Raw genomic sequence first — 19,386 nt, forward strand, 5'->3', positions numbered from 1 at the left:
TCTAAACAGTGAATAAATCTAATACATTTTCATTGGAGGAAAAAAAGTCAGTATAAAGCATAGAAGAAATTATGTGAATTCAGAAAGAATGTATCACAAGTAGTGAACGCTGAACATACTCTTGGTACTCTACCAACTTATGTTAATTTAGTAAGTCAGAAAGCTCTTGCTGAGATCTTACAAAAATATTTTTTATTTGTTTGACACGGAGCTGCACAAAGCTTGACATTAGCCCTAGAGTGTTGGTCTTTGTACCCTTTGGGAGGTATAAGATGAGAGGCAGAAAGGGGAAATTTAGCAGATATGGCAAAAAAGTGCATCAAAAGCCAAGCAGATAAATACTGCCTTTTCCAGCTCACTTTCCGCTCTTTCATCAGGCAGGAAATGGCATGAAGATAGGCAAAGTAGGTAACCACCAAGTACTGCCTGTAATTTTTTTTTCAGTTTTAGCATTTTAATACTTGAGTAGAAAAAAGTTAAAAAGGGAGTGAAAAGCCACATTAGAGATTAATTACCATTTTGGGCACTCTGAAGACTAATAAGCCTTCAAGGCAGTGTGCACTGTTTCTTAGTCCCTTTAAAACAAAGTCCTGCCAGTCAGCACATGAGAAGATGTTGGAAATCATTGGTCATAAAGGAAATGTAAATCAAAACCACAGTGAGATACCTTGCCATACTGTACTAGCATGGCTAGAATCAAAAGTCAGATACCATCAAGTGTTGGCGAGGATGTGGAGAAAACAGAACCCTCGTTTATTATTAACGGAAATATAAAATGGTGCAGCTGCTTTGGAAAACAGTTTGACGCTTCCTCAAAAAGTTAAACATAGAGTTACCATAAGACCCAGCAATTCCACTCCTAGATATATACACATGTCCACACAAAAACTTGGACATGAGTGTTTATAGCATCATTATTCATAATAGCCAAAAGGCAGAAACAACCCAAATGTTCATCAACTGATAATGGATAATCAAAGTGTGGTGTATCCATCCAGTGGAATATTATTAAACCATAGAAAGAAATGAAATACTGATACATGCTACAACATAGATGTACCTTGAAAACAGGATGCTACACGTAGTCACAAAAGACCACATATTGTATGATTCCATTTGTATGAAATCTCCCAAACAGGGAAATCTCTAGAACTGGTTAGTGACTGCTTAGCCACTGTGGGAGGAGGACAGGAGTGTGGGAAGAGGGCTGCTAGCTGAGGGCACAGGCTTTCTTTTTGAAGTTTAAAATTTGAAAATGTTTGTAAATTGACTCTAGTGATGGTTGCACATATGTGTAAATAAACCAAAATCCACTGAATTGTACACTGTAAATGGATGAATTGTAAGATATGTGAATTATATCTCCATAGAACTATTTTTTTTCAAGTTCCCTTTTATCAGTAATCTCATACACTTTAAAGTGAATTCAAATTGAAAATGAATTAAAGTGCATGATTTAAAACACAGCAATGAGACAAAGCCTAGGGCTTCATCTACACAAACCCCAGAAATTCCTAGTGGTCCTCTCTTACAAATTAATGTTCTAGTTGAGTAGTAGCCAGTTAAGTTTGAGTAAATATCCTCACAAATCCCAGTGGAGATCAAAGTAGAGAATAATCTGTTTCATGTAGTTTGCCTTTTTAATATCTGTTTATTCTATTTATTCTTTTTTATTATAGTTCTGCTTTTGTTTTGTTTTTACTGTATGTGTAACCATATCAGCCATATCTTGCTTAAAGGCAATTAGTTTACCTTTACTGTGTGCGATACAACTGATATTTTCCGTTCTTTTTAATGCTTGTCTGAATCCAGTGACAACAGTGTCCCACAGTTTGAAAAGTGGTGCTCTGCAGTGGGTCTGTGCATCTTTCAGGAGTGAGGTCCCGTAGCTTGTATTAGATGTTTCCAAGGGGTCATTCATCCAAAAGGACATTAAATAAGAGTGCCCTCCAGAGGCGCCTCCACCACCTCAGGGAGGATGGTCGAGCAGTCTGTCCCAGAGAAAATGAGGACGTGTTAAAACGCAGGCTAAGAAGAGCTGGTAGAAATGTTTGTGATGGATTTCTATTTAGTCTAGGAGCATAGTTGACAGGATTTAAATGAAGCATTTTAGACAGTTTTAACATAATTTTAACCACTGAACACATCCGGTCACATGTTGACTACTGATGCCAGGTAACATGCTGCAGTAAATAAGTGGAATTGTATCTTATCACAGGGATTAGGTTTTTAAGGTCAGCCGTAGGAAAATAATAATGTGTGGCGTCACTACTTTCATTTGCTATTTTTTCAGTTGGGCACCATATGAAATATGAAATAGTTGTTTTGTGTGGAACATGAAAAACCTGTACGTTTAAACTCTATAATTATACTCAGCATCTTCAGATGATCTCACTGTAGGAAAACCTCTCAGGAACTGGGACTAATTAAGAGGACAGCTGATTGAGTTATCAGCTCTCAGTTTACACCAGCACATTTGTTTACTGAATGAAATAATTGAAGGAATTGACTACACTATTTAAATTATTTTTCTCCCTTTTTTGAAATGCACATATAGTTTAAATTGTACAAGCTTCATATTGATATGACAGTTTTTGTAAATAGGAATAACTTGCTGCTAGAATAACTTGATTGTGATTGACTAATTCTGAATTGCCTGAGGATTTGAACAAATTTCATTCAAATATAGGTGTTTTAGCTTCAAACATAAAAAATACAAATTTTTGGAAAAGATAAAAGGTTATTCTTTGCATAACAAAAGGATTTACCATGGTGCTTTATTAGTTATTTTAAATAGCATGCTTCTGATCCATTTAAAATTCATATATATGTCTTTTCAGGAACACGTTTTATTTTTCTGTCTTCTCATCCCATCTTGCTTATATTAATAGTCTTAATTGTTTTTTAATAACTTAGGCCAAAATAATTTTATCCTTTCTAAAGTACCTTGAAGTCCTGCTTTTTCAAACTTGGAAATGGGGGACTGGCCCAGTAACATAGTGGTTAAGTTCGTGTGCTCTGCTTTGGCGGCCCAGGATTCACCAGTTGGAATCCTGGGCACGGACCTACACACTGCTTATCAAGCCATGCTATGGTGGCATCCCACTTAGAAGAACTGGAATGACTTACAACTAGGATATATACACAACTATGTACTGGGGCTTTGAGGATGGGGGAGAAAAAAAGGAGGAAGATCGGCAACAGATCTTAGCTCAGGGCCAATCTTCCTCACCAAAAAAAAAAAAAAAAAAAAAACCCACAAAACTTGGAAATGGTATGCTCTATAGTAAATAATATTAGTATTTTGGTATTAAAGTCCCTGAGTCAGTTTTCATTATTTTCATGTAAATCTTCTGTTTCTTTGAAACATTTTTTTGTGATTAGCTTTTTTTGGCTAATAAATCAATTAAAAATAATTGATTTTTAAGGATTTAGATTGTTGAAGTGAACATTTAGAAGTATCCATTTCAAATTTTTCTTATGAGTCATTTATTTTCATACTACCAGCACCTACATTTGGCTTGTGTTGTTTTATGTTATTGAAAAGTCTACAAATATAACCAAACATGAAGGAGAAATAAACAGTTGGGGAACTCTTCCATAACTACTGTCCTAACGTCATGATGATTTTCATTTTTGTATTTTTTTATTTGTCCAAAAGCAAGCCTATTTTACTTAATTTTAATCGTTTCTTTTTTTACCCTCTATTGTACAATTTTCCATATATTCACAATTTTAATTTTTAAAAAGTACAATATTTGATGTTCTACAATTTGCTAACTATTCCTGTTACTGGACATTTAGGTTATTTTCAGACTATTATAGCTTCTATTATTAAGGATATCAGACATACCTAGCACAAAAACATTTGTTTATATATATACATACATATATGTATTTAAATATACATATATTTAATCAGATAATTAATATCTAGTTGTTATAATTTTAATTAATTTTAGGGTCTGAGTAATAGAAACAGCTTTGTAACTGACATGTCAGTCCAGGGCTATGAAAAGTATTTTATATCTGTGATATTACACGCTAAGGCAGATTTTGTATCCTTAATTACATCATTAATTATCAACTACTAGCATAACATCATACACTATAAGTTATATGCCTGTTCTTTTTTATTATGTAATGTTTCTTATCAATACAGACGGCTTAAGCAAAATCAGACTGAACTATAGCGATGAGTCAGCTGAAGGTGGTAAGATGCTTGAAGATGGACTCATCGACTTCTCAGAAGATCAGGACAACCAGGTGAAAATTAATGCTTGGCAAAAAGGTCTAAGGTTGCATCTACTTAGAAATTTTTCTTTCGAGTCCTATAGGCAGTTCCTTCAACCAGAACTCATGCCTTCTAGATTTAGATCTCATCTCAAAATGTAAATTCAGTTTTCAGTTCAGAAGTTGCCAGGATAAATGTATTAGGGCTGTTTATCTCAAAATGTAAATTCAGTTTTCAGTTCAGAAGTTGCCAGGATAAATGTATTAGGGCTGTTTGGTTTTATTTTATTTCCTTTATTATTTTTTTACCCATGTGAACTAATATTACCCACATCAGAAAGTTTTAATATAAAATTAATTCTCCCACCCCAACCCAGTCACCATCCCTACTCCTTTCTCTTCCTCTTTTCAAGTATTTATGGGCCGTACTTAACTTTTGTCTCACTTAAGATTTAAGACACAAATACTGAAATTTTCAGTTGTGTAGTGCATGAGCACAGAAAAATTATATTATTTTTTCTGCTTTTCCAGTGATTCCTTTGTTTCGTCTAATTTAATGTATATGTATCATGGCAGGAGCAGATAATATTTAGTTAAAACTAATAAAGATTAGGGTCAGCCCGGTGGTATAGAGGTTGAGTTTGCACGCTCCACTTCAGTGGCCCAGGGTTCTCAGGTTCAGATCCCAGGTGTGGACCTACACCCCTCGTCAAGCCATGCTGCGACAGCATCCCACATATAAAAAAGAGGAAGATTGGCACAGATGTTAGCTCAGGGCCAATCTTCCTCACCAAAAAAATATATATATGTATATGTATATATAGGTCAATTCTAACATTTTCTTAGTGTCTCACTTGCTCTACTAAACCTTCTAACACCAAGAATAAAGTGTATTTTTAAAAATATTTTGTAACTTCAGTTAAAGAGGGCCTTATATTGAGAGAAAAGTTGATAAAAATCCTTACAGCATGCCATTTCTTTAATTCTCTGACCTTCTTTTAGTGGTTAGGACACACTTAATTTATCTAGTAATGAAGATAGCTTTGTACTGCACCATTTTTCCTTCTTGCTTAATCCTCTTGTGAACAAAAGCCGTTTTTTGTGTTGTCCCTTGGTCTACCACGTGTAGCTGTGAAATAACAGTTTCCTCTCCAACACATGCAGGCCTGCAGCTGGATTACGTTGAAGGTCATAGTGGGCACCTGTTATACTCCCTTGGCCATAATAGCAGTTATGTGAAGTAGCTACTCTTTGTCTTACCATCATCATTATTATTATTCCTGCTGTTAAATTATGTCATTCATAAGGCTGCCAGAAGCTTTCTTAAAGAAACGAAAGAGGGGGCCGGCCCTGTGGCCGAATGGTTAAGTTCACGTGCTCCGTTTCTGCGGCCCAGGGTTTCACCTGTTTGAATCCTGGGCGCGGACATGGCACCATTCATCAGGCCCTGCTGAGGCAGCATCCCACATAGCACAACTAGAAGGACCCACAACTGAAAATACACACCTATGTACTGGGGGGCTTTGGGAGAAAAAGGAAAAATAAAATATTTTTAAAAAAAGGAACAGAGAGAGACTTGTTTTACATTTGGGATGGTCTGCAGAATAACACAGTGTCGTTATGCTATCTTCTCCCAACTGAAGTGGATATACGGTTTTGTCAAGGAAAACAGTGTTTCCAGAAACTCTTTAAATATTCCTGATTTGAAAAATTTATTTATGTAAAAGAATAATAAAATAAGTCTTTTCATGTCCTATTGTGAAAAGCGATTAAGTTATCTTAGCCAACAAACTAAATTTTTGTAACATTACCAGAAATCAGAGTAGTAGTGTTTGACTGGAGAAGAAATAGTCATAATATATTTACTCTTTAAAGTCTGTTTTAGGTTGAAAAATAGATGTAACAATTTTTCATAGACCTCTGATTGGTAGTTTCTTTTCATTAAAATGTCCGTGTTGTGGCACTAGATAATTGGACTCAAGTGACATACCACATTTTTTAGTATCTGATCACCTAAATAGAAAAAAAAAATTTTGCCTATTTGTTCCTCAAGAGTACTGTTTTGTCAGGTTACTAGTTATTGTATGTTTCCAGCACTAACAGTGGGATGTCTCTTATAGGATGATAGCAGTGACGACGGGTTCCTTGCCGATGACAGCTGCAGTTCAGAAATAGGACAGTGGCACTTAAAGCCTACGATCTGTAAACAGTAAGCATTAACTATGTGTCTTGCACACTACATGATAATTTTCAATTACGTACCTTCATAGAATGAAACAAGACCAGACAGTTTTTGTTTAAACAAGGACTTAAGCAAAAGTCACAAAGGCTGTCAGGGTCAGTGAGGAAAACTGGGTTTTGTCATGCTCAGTGTCCAGGGATCAAGTTGGGGAGAAAGGGTAATCATTTTGGTCCTCCGTTTGCCCGTTTTCCGTGTTTGTGCGCACAGCCATTTCCAGAGAGAGCCACTGTTCCTTTGGATAGATGGCGATTTGGAGCAGAAAGGGACGAAGAACTGTCGTTCAGATCAGTAACATGGAGATCAGCTTCTCCGCTGGGTCCGAGAGACTGTGTGAAGACTGGAGTGACTCAGGTGTCCTGAGGGATGAGCTCCAGATGGGAAGCGCAGTGAGGGGAGTCTTTTTTGCTTCTCAGAGGCGCATCATTTGAGGGCTTCCCAGGTGCTCCAAACTCCTTAGGTGATGAAGTATTACTATTTCTAGATTTCATCTCTTTTGACTTCTTTGTAGAAAATGTTAGCTGAAACTCCATTAATAGCTTTGAAAAGCAAACTTCATTTATAAAGGAAAATGTAGAGACCTAGAGTAGTTAGGACATGTGCTCCAAATCCCATAAGATTTTAGCCAGGAAGAATCCAGATTTTTAACATTCCAGGACTTTCTGCACGGCATTAGACTTCCTCACTTACTTGGGTTTACAACAAAATTTTGAAGGTTGAGTGTTATTTATGTTGAGTGTTCTAAAGTGGAATCTTGCAAAATACAGTGGATTCTAAACTAGTCCTTTTATGTGCTGATTACCTGTTCTCTTATCTGTAGTAAGTTTTGGTTAAAAATGGGATTATGTTTCTTCTGCTTGTGCATGGTCTTACTTTTGTTGACTTTGGAATATAGGGATGTTCCAATTTTCAAAATTGTTTTGACTTTTTACTAAATTTTGAAGTATTTTTAGGAACCAGCTATAGAACTTTTAGTGAAATACGTTCATAACTAAGAAATGGTTAAATTAATATTCTATAATTTGGTATTTAATATACCCATAGATACTTCAGTATTATTAGGGTGTATGTGTCTGTAAAGTTTATTCCCCGCCCCCCCCCCCCCCCAGCCGTTTTACTGAAGCATACACAGGGAATTTTGAAGATTTTAAATTTTATTGTTATACACATCTTTTTATGCCTTTTTAACATTATAGAGTCTTAACCTTTGGCCACTTCTATCCTGCAGACCTTGTATCCTCCTGATGGACTCACTCAGAGGCCCTTCTCGGTCAAATGTTGTAAAAATTTTGAGAGAGTAAGTTTAAAACCTTGTATCTTGTACTTTGTATTCTGGTGCGAATAAGGGACTATGTATATGTATACTCTTGCTATGTTTGCATTATTGCAGGTATTTAGAGGTGGAATGGGAAGTTAAAAAAGGAAGCAAAAGGAGTTTTTCCAAAGATGTTATGAAAGGCTCTAACCCGAAAGTACCCCAGCAGAACAACTTCAGTGACTGTGGTGTGTATGTATTGCAGTATGTAGAGAGCTTTTTTGAGGTGGGTTTCAGTTTGTTGGATCTGACATAATAAATAATAAAATTGTGTACGTGACCTTACATTAGCGTAAAAAACACAATAAGCAAATATTTTAAAGAGTTTGGAAACTATCATTTCATAAATTCTTTCAGGGAGCAAAAACTCCCAAATTGGAGAATTGTTAAGGCATAAAAAGACTATACTTTGTCAAACCTAAAGCTTGTTGACCTCATTCCTTGTCCCTGACCAACTCTCCCTCTCCGCTGGCTCTCTGCCTTAAGAAACCTCTCCTAGGACTCGGTCCACCTCTTTACCCTTTTCTCACCTTCACAGCTATTTTTCTGGAGAAGTATGTATATTCACTATCTCCATTTCCACAAATCCTACTTGCTTCTCAGATCTGTAATCTGGCTTCATCTCCCCCTGATACTGAAATTGTTTCTGCCCAAGAGCATCATCTGCCACTGCTGACCATTCCTTCCTCACCACACTCTCTTTCTTTGACTTCGGAGGTGCAGTACCATGCATACCTCACTTGGATATTCGTTACAGTTGTCTTGACTCCTTCCTCTTCATCCCCCACCCAGCGTACCACTGAGTCCTGTGAATTCTGTCACTTCACGTCAGATGTGTTCACTTGTTTACCCCGAAGTCCCGTACACTGGCCTTGCTCTTCCAAAGTGCTGCCCCAGTCTCTAACTAACCCTCCTGCTTTCTGGTTTTCACAGTTGTTTTCCAAAAACCTACATCTAATCATGTTACTTTCCTGCTTTAAATCTTATAGTAGCTTCCTGTTGCTCTTGGATTAAAGACAGAAATCCGTCGCGTGACCTGCATGATCCAACTACTGTCCAGGCTTCTCACCCCGTTTCCTACCCTTCTCCCTGTAGCAGTCGCTATACCAGCCGCCTGGATGTCATTCACTTTCTCATATTGCGTCACCTTCTTTCTTGTCTCTAGGCCTTGATACGCGTTTCCTTACCTGGAATGCTCTTCCCTGTTTCTTTTCTCATTCTTATTCAGCTTGACTGCTACTCCTTCTTCAGGCCTTGGCTTAAACATCGCTTCTTGGAATTGTGTTAAGCCCCCAGATATGTATTCTCATAGGACTCTGTACTTCTGCTATAATACTTGTCATATGCATTGATTTAATTATCGATTTATCTATCTAGACCAAGGTCAGCAAACTTTTTTATAAAGGGCCAGATAGTAAATATTTTAGGCTTTGCAACTATACGGTCTTTGTTCCTATTCTCTTTTCTGCTTTTGTGGCATGAAAGCATCCACAGAGGGGCCAGCCCCGTGGCCGAGTGGTTAAGTTCCCCTGCTCCGCTTCAGTGGCCCAGGGTTTCACCAGTTCGAATCCTGGGCACGGACATGGCACCGCTCATCAAACCATGCTGAGGTGGCATCCCACATGCCACAACTAGAAGGACCCACAACTAAAAAATACACAACTGTGTACAGGGGGCTTTGGGAGAAAAAGGAAAAAAAATAAGATCTTTAAAAGACCAAACAAAAAGAAAAACAGAAAAGCATCCACAGAAAACATGTAAACGTGTTAATGTGGCTGGTTCCAATGAGGCCGTACTTAGGAAAACAGGCAGTAGGCAGAATTTGGGCCACGAGCCACAGTTTGCTGACCCCTGATCTAGACTAGAAGATCAGTAGGCAGAAACTATCTTCTATCTCCAGTGCCTAGCACAAGGCCTGGCATGTGGTAGATAATAAATACATATTTATCGATTTTTCATTTTTAACTCTAGAATGCTTTTGTGATTGAAACTAAAATATTATTTATTATAATTTTCTAGTGTGTATTTTAATATTTTTATTTTCAGAATCCGATTCTCAATTTTGAACTTCCTATGAATTTGGCAAACTGGTTTCCTCCCCCAAGAATGAGAACAAAAAGGGAAGAAATCCGAAACATAATTCTGAAGCTGCAGGAAGATCAGAGCAAAGAGAAAAAGAAGCACAGGGACACTTACTCGACAGAAGCATCTTTGGGCGAAGGAACAGAACAGCATGTCAGCAGCGTCTCAGATTGACCGTTTCTCATGCTTGTCAGGATTGCCTTCAGAAACTGACTTGAACCTTTGGGTGTAGACAATAAAGAACTGAAGTGCTCTCTACTCAGAGTGATTTGGAAATGTTAATGCTTGTATAAATGTCATATAATTAATTTCCAATGGAGTATGTATTAAGTAAAAGTCTGTAAATATGTTAATGAGGCCAATTTTTCCAGCATTTATAATTATTTTTTTCACTTGTTAGGAAGCTTTTGTTATGTATTTTCTGTTAATAGTACTTAAAACTGCAACCTCTAAACACAAAATAAATAAAAAGAAAATATTTATAGGAGGAAATGATTAATTTGATATTCTTTGTGAACTTGTATTAAATTCTGTAGTGGGTGTGATATATTTTATGGGAATGTTTGAGCATCTGTGATAATCATTTGACCTTTTCCATTTGTTCTAAAATAACTTGAAATATGAAAATAAGATTAAATCTAAGGCATTTTGAACAAGAAAGGCATCTTCATATGCTTGTGTAGCAGGAAATAAAACAACAGCTTTTTAGTTCATGCACTCCCATGTGTTCAGAGAACCCCAAAACTGTAATAAATAGTTATAATTTTACACGAATATTTAAGAAGAAACAGTATTAAGAGCAATTCAAAGAAAAATAACCGTGAATTATACTACTAAAGAACTGTCCTTTATCATACGTTTGTCAGGTCCATTTATGAAGACGTCAGAGACTCAGGTGAGAACTGTGCTGGCGAGCGCAGCTTGAACTTCAGATACCCCGTGTGGCTTTTCTGTGTCGTAGCTTGAAGTACGCTGCCATCTGTGGGACGTGATGAACTTAGAAACGTTTGTAATCTGTGGGAACACAGGAATTTAAATAGGAGTTTACTATCTTTTATAATGGCTTTTGCTATTTTTTCATTGCTTATTTTGTTCTTGTTATTTTGATAAAGTATCAGACTTTTTGTGCTTGAGTTTCCTAGTATAAATTATTTTTACGTGTAAAAGTACTATGTAATCACTTGCATAATGCAGAAAAATCTACCTTGGATTCCCCTTTAATAATACCAAAATATGGTGTTTTGATGACAGATACAACTCATTTAGGGATCTTGCATATATCTGTTGAAACTATTTTTTTCAAATGAAATGTTACACATTTCTTTCAAATTAACTTTGACTTGAAATATATATTTTAAAAGTAATTTTTTGTTTAAATAATGAATTTTAAAATGCACATATAACAAAAGTAGTTGAAAATAAAAAGAAGGCCATTTTTGTCATCAGCAATTATTTTATTTTTAATCTGGCCATCTTTGGCATTGCAACCACCATTTTAGGCAATTTTCTTAAATGTAATAAAGTCCATGGGTGTGTTTTGGGTGGATGGGGTGTTGTTAACAATAACCAAAAAAAATCAATTGATACACACTCATTAAAGGGAACATTAAAATGTAAGCCTAAGGAAGAGCACTACTAGTGGTATCAATTATAGATTTTTACATTTCAGATTGCATTATTTCTTTTTTACGAATACTCTGGAGCTATTAGCTCCGATATGAAAATGCAAGGGTTTCATTTTATTATTTACTAAATATGGACAAAAAGTAGAAATTGTTTTTTTTAAAAACCTAATAGCAGTAAGCAAAATTGGCATTTTTTTAATGTACTGTATTTTGTCAGAATTTGAAGGTACTGAAAAAACCACTTTGAAATGCTGATTTGTTTTTGTTTTAATTTCTAATGGTTACATTGTGCACTCAATTTTTGATAGAAAAGATAACTCGTTCTTTGGGCCAACTCAAGTCAATCACGTTTTCACATTAGAAATTTCGATTGCTCTGTGTCAACTTTCTAGAGGCGGAGCATCCAGACGTTTGCTCGTTCGCCCACCCCATGTAAAAGTCTGTTTTTAGAAGTTGTGCTAGTAACTTAGGGATATGTAAAATCAGTCTCTGGAGACTGCCAGGTTGAGCTCCAAAACTAGACGTGAGAGTCTGTGGTCTGCACGTGCATTACTTGGTAATTGTGTACACTGGTGCTTCCATATGGACTTTAAAGTGGACGTCAACCTTCTACAGTGTGTTACTAGGACTCAGATGTTGTGAAACAGAATTTTAAAGTTTAGAGGTTTGTTACTAGATACTGAAACTGCATGACGAGTATCTGGTGTCTTAACTCATTAGATAGATCTGTCGTATTTGTTTTCTTGTTGGATAGAATAACAGTTAATCATTTTTAGAAGGGTTTTAGATTACTTGCCATAAAATTTGTATGCGTCTTAGCTCTTGGCAGCTTAGGAGCAAAGGTCTCATTTAGCAAGTCCTTTCCCTTGACGTTGCTGAGACAGGTGAAAACAGTGGTGTTTCAAGTTCACGTAAAGCTCAATCCGTTAAGCATAATAACCTGTGCTTAAAGTAGTAGTCCAATTAATTGTAGGAGGTTTTATTTGAAAGGATAAAATAATTATCTAAATTATATCGTGTTTTAAATCACCAAAATGAATTCAGTATTTTTTCTTTAAAAAGCTGTGATCTCTGAAGACTGTAAGATATGACATAAAAAGAACCACAGTTTTAGTTTCCCCGAAGTCGAAAATTATACTTAAAAGTCTCGGACAATTCACTGAACAGGAAAAATAAAGAGGCTATTTTAGTATATAAATATATGAGTAAGATTGGTGGGGCCGAGCTCCTGGGACACAATGATGGAAAGGGCAGTTTGGTTAGAAGAACAGAGCCCTTAAGGGATGTCGTGCAGTGCTGTATGTCTAGAAGAGAGACCGCTAATCGGGCTGCTCTGTAGGTCGCTGAGGCCCAGCGGAGAGGGAGGGGATGAGCGGGGTACTCAGACTGTCAGCCAAGTGAATCCAAGTGGAGAGTTTACCAGTAAGACAACCAACTCCCAGAGGCCAGACCTGACTGCGTGGGGAAACGTCATCTACTGGAGAATGTGCTGAAATACCCCTGCAGGACTTTGTAGCACATTTGTCATTTTCTACTCAGGAAGAACAAAAACTGTTATGAAAATGGCTCTTCAAAAGTTAAATTTAACCTCCGAGGAAGAATTGGTTGATCAAGTGGAAAAAATATGTGCCTTGGGGAAAAGTAGTCCTCCCTTCTTAATTCTGCTAAGCCAGATCAGGAAATAATGGTGGGTTACCCTAAACTGCTGGGAAGGAGATCAGAGTGCAGTGTACTCGGAGGAAAACCCCAGATCCAAGGCCTGAAACAGTTAAAAGCTTAGAGGTCTTTACTGTTTTTATCGCGAACGACAGTCAATTGTCCTTAGTGCAGATGGTTATGGTGAGGAACGTGTTATCCAAAACAAGAATTTTTAACTAGAAATGTGCATCAAAATCACCTGGGGAGCTTTTCAAACTAATTCCTCAAGTAATTCCGGTATGCACCTCCTGTGTCAAGCCACTGACTTGACAATATCGGTGTGTTCCCTGACAGCTTTCAGGTTGCTGGTCCCAAAAGTAATAAGGCTTGTCTGCATTTTCTTCTCTCCAGTGCTTTAAGATACCACCTAACCCCCATCTACCCCCAGTCCTCATTAAGAACTTGATAGATGAGGTTATTAAATTGCTTCCACTAAGCCTTGAGGAATTATTTTTTTTAAAGAAGTATTAAGGTATGCAAAGGTTGGAGACGAAGATATCTTGTTTTTCAGAAGGAAGGAAGTAGATTCTGCATATTACAAGTTAGAACACATCAACTCTTGATCAGATTGTAAAATGAATTGTTAAGTGGATGATCTGTGAACTCTTCATGGTCACCAGGAGTTATGGAACCACTACAATCAAGGTGGTTTTATATTTTTAATAGGATTCTGGACCAGTCAATCTGTAGGATGCTGCCAGATTGGCAGTTCTTAAAGTGCATTTGGTAACTAGTTTTGAGGGATATTTATAAGTTACATGGTCAAATAAACTTGGAAAACACTTAAACCAAGTTACGCAGGTTTTTGGCGCTTTTACTTTGCTAGTGTGCAGAATGATCAAATGAGGAAAACAGAGGGAGTTCGGCCATAGCCTTCCCTTTCTCTCCTTGACTCTTCTCTAAGCCTCCGTATAAATGCTACCCACCGAGGACGGGGTTAGCTATCTGGGGCATTTGTGAACTAAACTTTAAGAGAAGATGCGTTTGAGACTTATTGGAGGCGGGTCACTTCATTACATTTTATTATACTAATAGTTGGGTATATGATTTGGAAACTTGAAAATAAGTGACTAGTGTCTTGGGGAAATGAAGTTTCAAAGAAAGATTTTTTTCTCTATCATAATGAAAAATTATAATACAAGTGGATTCTTCTAGGAAAAAAGCTGATTTGATATTACTGGTCTTTGGTATGGTCACCAAATCCCCCAAACTCACACACAAAGAGAAATAGTGTGAAACACGAAAGTGAATAGAAGATTATCTGCAGGCTTTTCCTTCTGTTTAGATCTGAACTGCTTAACTGCCAGCTTACGCCTCCCCGCCTTCCACCCCATCCTTTACTTTAGAATTAAACTGCAACAGACAGACTTTATGCCTAGAAGCATTTTTTTCTTCTCAAGAAGTATGTGCAAAAATGTACTCTTTATTAATATACTTTGAATATTTTTAATCCTTCAAATAACTGAAAACAAGTTGACCTATAAAATGTATCGCTTTTATCATAATTAGCTTTATACACATTGATAGAGGATTTGATCCAAAACAAATTAGATGAAAAGAAATTGATCCTTAAATATTGAGTAAATGTTTTAAATACCTACTTTGTATTAGGTGTTGGGGATTTAAAACAGAGCTGAACAGATACCATCTTCTCCCCTCATGGAGCTTCCTTACAGTGTAATGGGAAAGACATCTATTAATTGGCCTCACAAGCTAATAATTTCAAATAAGTACCATGCGGGAAAAGCATAAAGTGTATTAAGACAGTATAGCCTAATCTGGGAAGGTTGAGGAAGTCTTCCCTGAAGATGTGACACTTGAACTATGGTAGATATAAACTGAACAGTCTTGAGAGGCTAAGAGAAGAATAGTGCCTGTAGGCTGTGCAAAGGCCCTGAGGTAAGGAGGTGTGTGACTTGTCCTAAATGATAATGGCTTTATTAAGCATGTACTATATGCCAGCCACTGTTCTAAGCTTTTTAAATGTATGAATTTATTCTTCACAATGACTGTATGTGATACGCACTATTATTACTCCCAATTTACGGAAGGACAAACTGCAGTCCAAAAAAGTAGTTTTCCCAGCAAGGCTGGGCTTTGAATGCACCATTTTACCCGAGAAGGAAGGTTAACTTGGCTAGATAAAAGAAGATGAAGATAAATCAGATGTACATATTTTTTTAGAGATGCAATATGGTTAAATCTTGATTATTATGAAAACTGTATAGGAGTTTGTTGAACTACCTTATCTTTTAGTATGTTTAAACATTTTTCATAATTTTTAAGAGAAAAGGCCTCTATAACTGGAGCTCAGAGTAAGGTGGAAAGGTGGTCTGGGACCTGGTTGTGCAGGGCCTTGAAGCCCTGTTCAAGATTCTGGTCCTTATCCCAAAAAGTCACTGAAGCCTTTGAAGCAGAGGAATAACGTGACCGACTGTGAATGTTGAAGATCATGATGGTGACGCTGAAGGCATTCGAGCGGACAAGAACGAGTGCAAGCCTGCACCGTAGCCAACAAACTAGTGATGAATTATACAGCTAGGGTGAAGGATGCCGTGTGCCTGTGATCACAGGAATGCGAAAATAAGACAAAATTTGGATATTTCATTGGAAATGTTCCTTTTAGAAACGTGCAACAAGAACTTTGTCCCAATCAGAACTTTTTTTCTGGGACCAGCCGGGTGACGCAGCGGTTAAGTTCACACGTTCCCCTTCGGTGGCCCGGGTTCGCCGGTTCGGATCCCGGTTGCGGACACGGCACCGCTTGGCACGCCATGCTGTGGTAGGCGTCCCACATATAAAGTAGAGGAAGACGGGCACGGATGTTAGCTCAGGGCCAGTCTTCCTCAGCAAAAAGAGGAGGATTGGCAGCAGTTACCTCAGGGCTAATGTTCCTCAAAAAAAAAAACAACTTTTTCCTTCCCCAACAAATGTTTGTCAAAATACTTAAATATAAATGAAATATACGGCTGAAAAATGAATAGAAAATGATTAACTGAAGACGTTATTGATAGAACATTGATTTTGAAAACAAAATTATTTATAAACCATTTGAAACTACCAAAGAAAAAGCATTAAATTTTTTTAAACACCAAAGTGTTACATTTTTTAAATATAAACATAATAGAAAGTCTAAAATTAGCATAAAATATCAACATTCCATTGTCTTCACAGGAAAAGTACTTTATCAATATGAGAAGAATTATACGAGGTCAACTGATGCGGACCTTTCGGAAGCAGCCTCTCAGGGAAGCTGGCCAGCGCCTGTGGCCGCAGCTCTTCCTCCCTCCGGCCCCTCCCTTCCGCCGGCTCTTCCGATTCAGGGTGGACACTGAGCGCAAGGAAAGTTCTTCTGTATTAATGTAACCTGGCAGATAAAAAGCAAAGCCAATCAGATCTGATCTTTGGAAGTTTATATTGAAAGTAAGAAAAGAATTTGCAAATTGGAAGTAGCAGAGAGAGGACAGTGTGTTCAAATAAAATGACAGTTCAATAAGCTACCTGATTTCTAAGATGGGCTTTTTTTTTACATCTTAATCTCTGAATTAAGGCTGCATCTTATCAAGTAAGGAAGGAGTTTGCACCAGAATCACCTGAAAGGCTTGATGAACTGTCTTACTGGCCCTTCCCCAGCTTCTGATTTAGGACTGTCTTCAGCGGGACCTGCAAGTTTGCATTTCTAACAAGTTCCCGGGCAGGACCACAGCTAGAGAATCACGGCTGTGTTTCTCTTAGCAGCCTTTTCAGCCAGGTGTGTGAAACCCTCTTGATGCAGGGAAGACCAAGAAAGCACCAAGCATCAAAGCATCTCGGATTCAGTGACATACTGGATGAAATTATTTGATCACAGCTACTCAATATTTTATTTGTAATTACAATTAAGCATGTGAATAACTCTGAGGCATGGGATCACACAGCTTTGCTTTTTTTTTTTTTAACATAGTCTGGATTTATCTTTCCTTTCTGAACTATCTTAACAGCTTTGTATGTATTCTTTCATATTTTTCCCATATTCATATAATCTATATATATAGTAATATATGTATAAAGATGGGTTAACTTTTTTCTTTAAAAAACTGGGATAATATAGATATCTTTCAGCATCTTTCTCTTGTCTCTCAGCAATATCTTGTGAAAATCAAAGTCTGGTATAATCAAAGTCAAAATCAGTTTATATGATGGACCGGAATTTATTTAGCCATTCCCTAATCGATCAGCCTTGATACTCTTGGTTATACTACAGTAATAATTCCAAAGCCTTGAAAAAGTTTTCTTTGTTTGGTCATGCTCTATGTCCAAACAAGGAAGGCAGTTACTCAGCTACCCAGCCTGATGAAGCTCCAGGTTGACACAAGCATCCATGGCCGCTACAGAGCGGGAGGGGACCTGTCACAGTGACCACTTCCACTCACACTGCACCAGCGAAGCTAGTTAGACAACGTGCCTAAGTTCAAAAGGAACAAACAAGTTCACTCTTACCATATTTCCGGAAGGAGAGAAATATTCTTTTAGCAGCGTAACTGACTACCACACTTTTGGCATTTACTTTGTTTCCAGTTTTGTGCAACCACGGGCATGTAATATATTTCTTTGTTTTTATTTCGTTATACACTAGTAGTTTTCTTTGGAATAGATTCCCAGGGATTGTTGGATCAAAAATCATGTATTTTTAATTTTTTACAGATGTTATCAGCTTGTTTTCCAAAAGGATGTAAGAATTTACATTTCCTCCAGGAATTTATTAAAATACAATTTTTCCTGCATTCCCAGCAGCAATAGGTATTATAGCTCTTTTTAATTTTGCAAGTCTTGTGCACCTAAAGCTGTTTTCATTGTTACTTTGATTTGCATTTCCCTGATCTCTAATTTAAATTTGAGCATCCTTTTTGTGATGGCTGTGCTGATCATTTGCACGTTTTTCTGTCGGATTAGTAGTTGCCGTTTTCTTTCTATTAATATTTAAGCCTTCTGCATATTACATTATCATTTATGTTATAACTGTATCATTTCATAATCTATTATTTGTCCGCAGAGTTTGTAGTGTATTTTCCATACAAAAATTTTTATTTTTACGTATTTTCTTAGTTTTCAATCTTGGTTAAGAAGCTCCTTCTTGACTCATGATAGTACCTATTGTCACATATTTCTTGCAAGATTTTTTTTAATTTAAGTAATAAAATTGTGTGGAATTCATGGCGAAAGATATGTGTGTTATGTTCTTAAGAATTTTATGTTCTTCAAGATAGTCATTTGTGCCAGCATCATTTATTAAAAATCCTTTTTTTTTTTTAAAAAAAAAAGATTTTATTTTTTCCTTTTTCTCCCCAAAGCCCCCCCGGTACATAGTTGTGTATTCTTCGTTGTGGGTTCTTCTAGTTGTGGCATGTGGGACGCTGCCTCAGCGTGGTCTGATGAGCAGTGCCATGTCCGCGCCCAGGATTCGAACCAACGAAACACTGGGCTGCCTGCAGCGGAGCGCGCGAACTTAACCACTCGGCCACGGGGCCAGCCCCTATTAAAAATCCTTTTTGAAATTAAAATGACTTTCCATCTTTGTCATATATTAAATGATTATGTTACTGAGGGGAGGAAGACATTTCCTCTACCCACTTTAGGTCCTTCTGGCTGGGCTATGAATTAAATTCACATGAGACAGAATAACAGGAGAAAGTCAAACAAAGCTTTATAACATGTATACATGAGAGAGGCTCAGGAAAACTGAGTAACTCACGAAAATGGCAGAGGTTTTCACCTTAAATATTATCCTCAGCTAAAGACAAAGGAGGATGTTGGGGGTGGGGGAGTCAGTTATGCGAGGTTACCAGAAAAGCACGGTGAACAAGAGTAGGGTTATATGCAGATTTAAATCCTTGCCTTCCACATTGATGAGAGTTTCTAGAGATAAGGTCATTCCCCCCCTCTTCCTGTACAGAGAGGGAGACACCTTTACAGATGGAGATTTCCTTTACAATGTAAATGTCTCTTAACAAAGGGTAACTTCTAATTTTCGGAGTTTCTCTCAAGTCTGCAGTTTTTAAAAGTAACCAGCCCAAAATAATCCTCATGCCAAAGAGACATATCTTGGGGTGGCCAAGTCCAGTCCCCTACATTACTATTACTTATTTCTGAAATTTCAATTTGTTTCTTTAATTGGCCTACTCATTATTTCCTTATATCTGATAACTATAAGAGCA

The 19,386-nt window shown here is 37.2% G+C and overlaps 1 protein-coding gene across 5 annotated transcripts in view; it reads left to right on the forward strand.

Moving 5' to 3' along the window:
* SENP6 (SUMO specific peptidase 6) overlaps positions 1-10,356 on the forward strand; it is a 116,770-nt gene extending 106,414 nt beyond the window's left edge. For all 5 annotated transcript variants that reach the window (XM_023650664.2, XM_023650666.2, XM_070225154.1 and 2 more), the window contains 5 exons: positions 4,163-4,266; positions 6,354-6,442; positions 7,701-7,769; positions 7,863-8,013; positions 9,834-10,356. In XM_023650664.2, the coding sequence (XP_023506432.2) occupies positions 4,163-4,266; positions 6,354-6,442; positions 7,701-7,769; positions 7,863-8,013; positions 9,834-10,043 (623 nt within the window). In that variant the 3' untranslated portion in view covers positions 10,044-10,356. The remainder of the gene's footprint in view (positions 1-4,162; positions 4,267-6,353; positions 6,443-7,700; positions 7,770-7,862; positions 8,014-9,833) is intronic.
* The last annotated feature ends 9,030 nt before the right edge of the window (positions 10,357-19,386 follow it).

This window comes from Equus caballus, chromosome 10 (assembly GCF_041296265.1).
Source record: "Equus caballus isolate H_3958 breed thoroughbred chromosome 10, TB-T2T, whole genome shotgun sequence".
NCBI classification, from domain to species: Eukaryota; Metazoa; Chordata; class Mammalia; order Perissodactyla; family Equidae; genus Equus; species Equus caballus.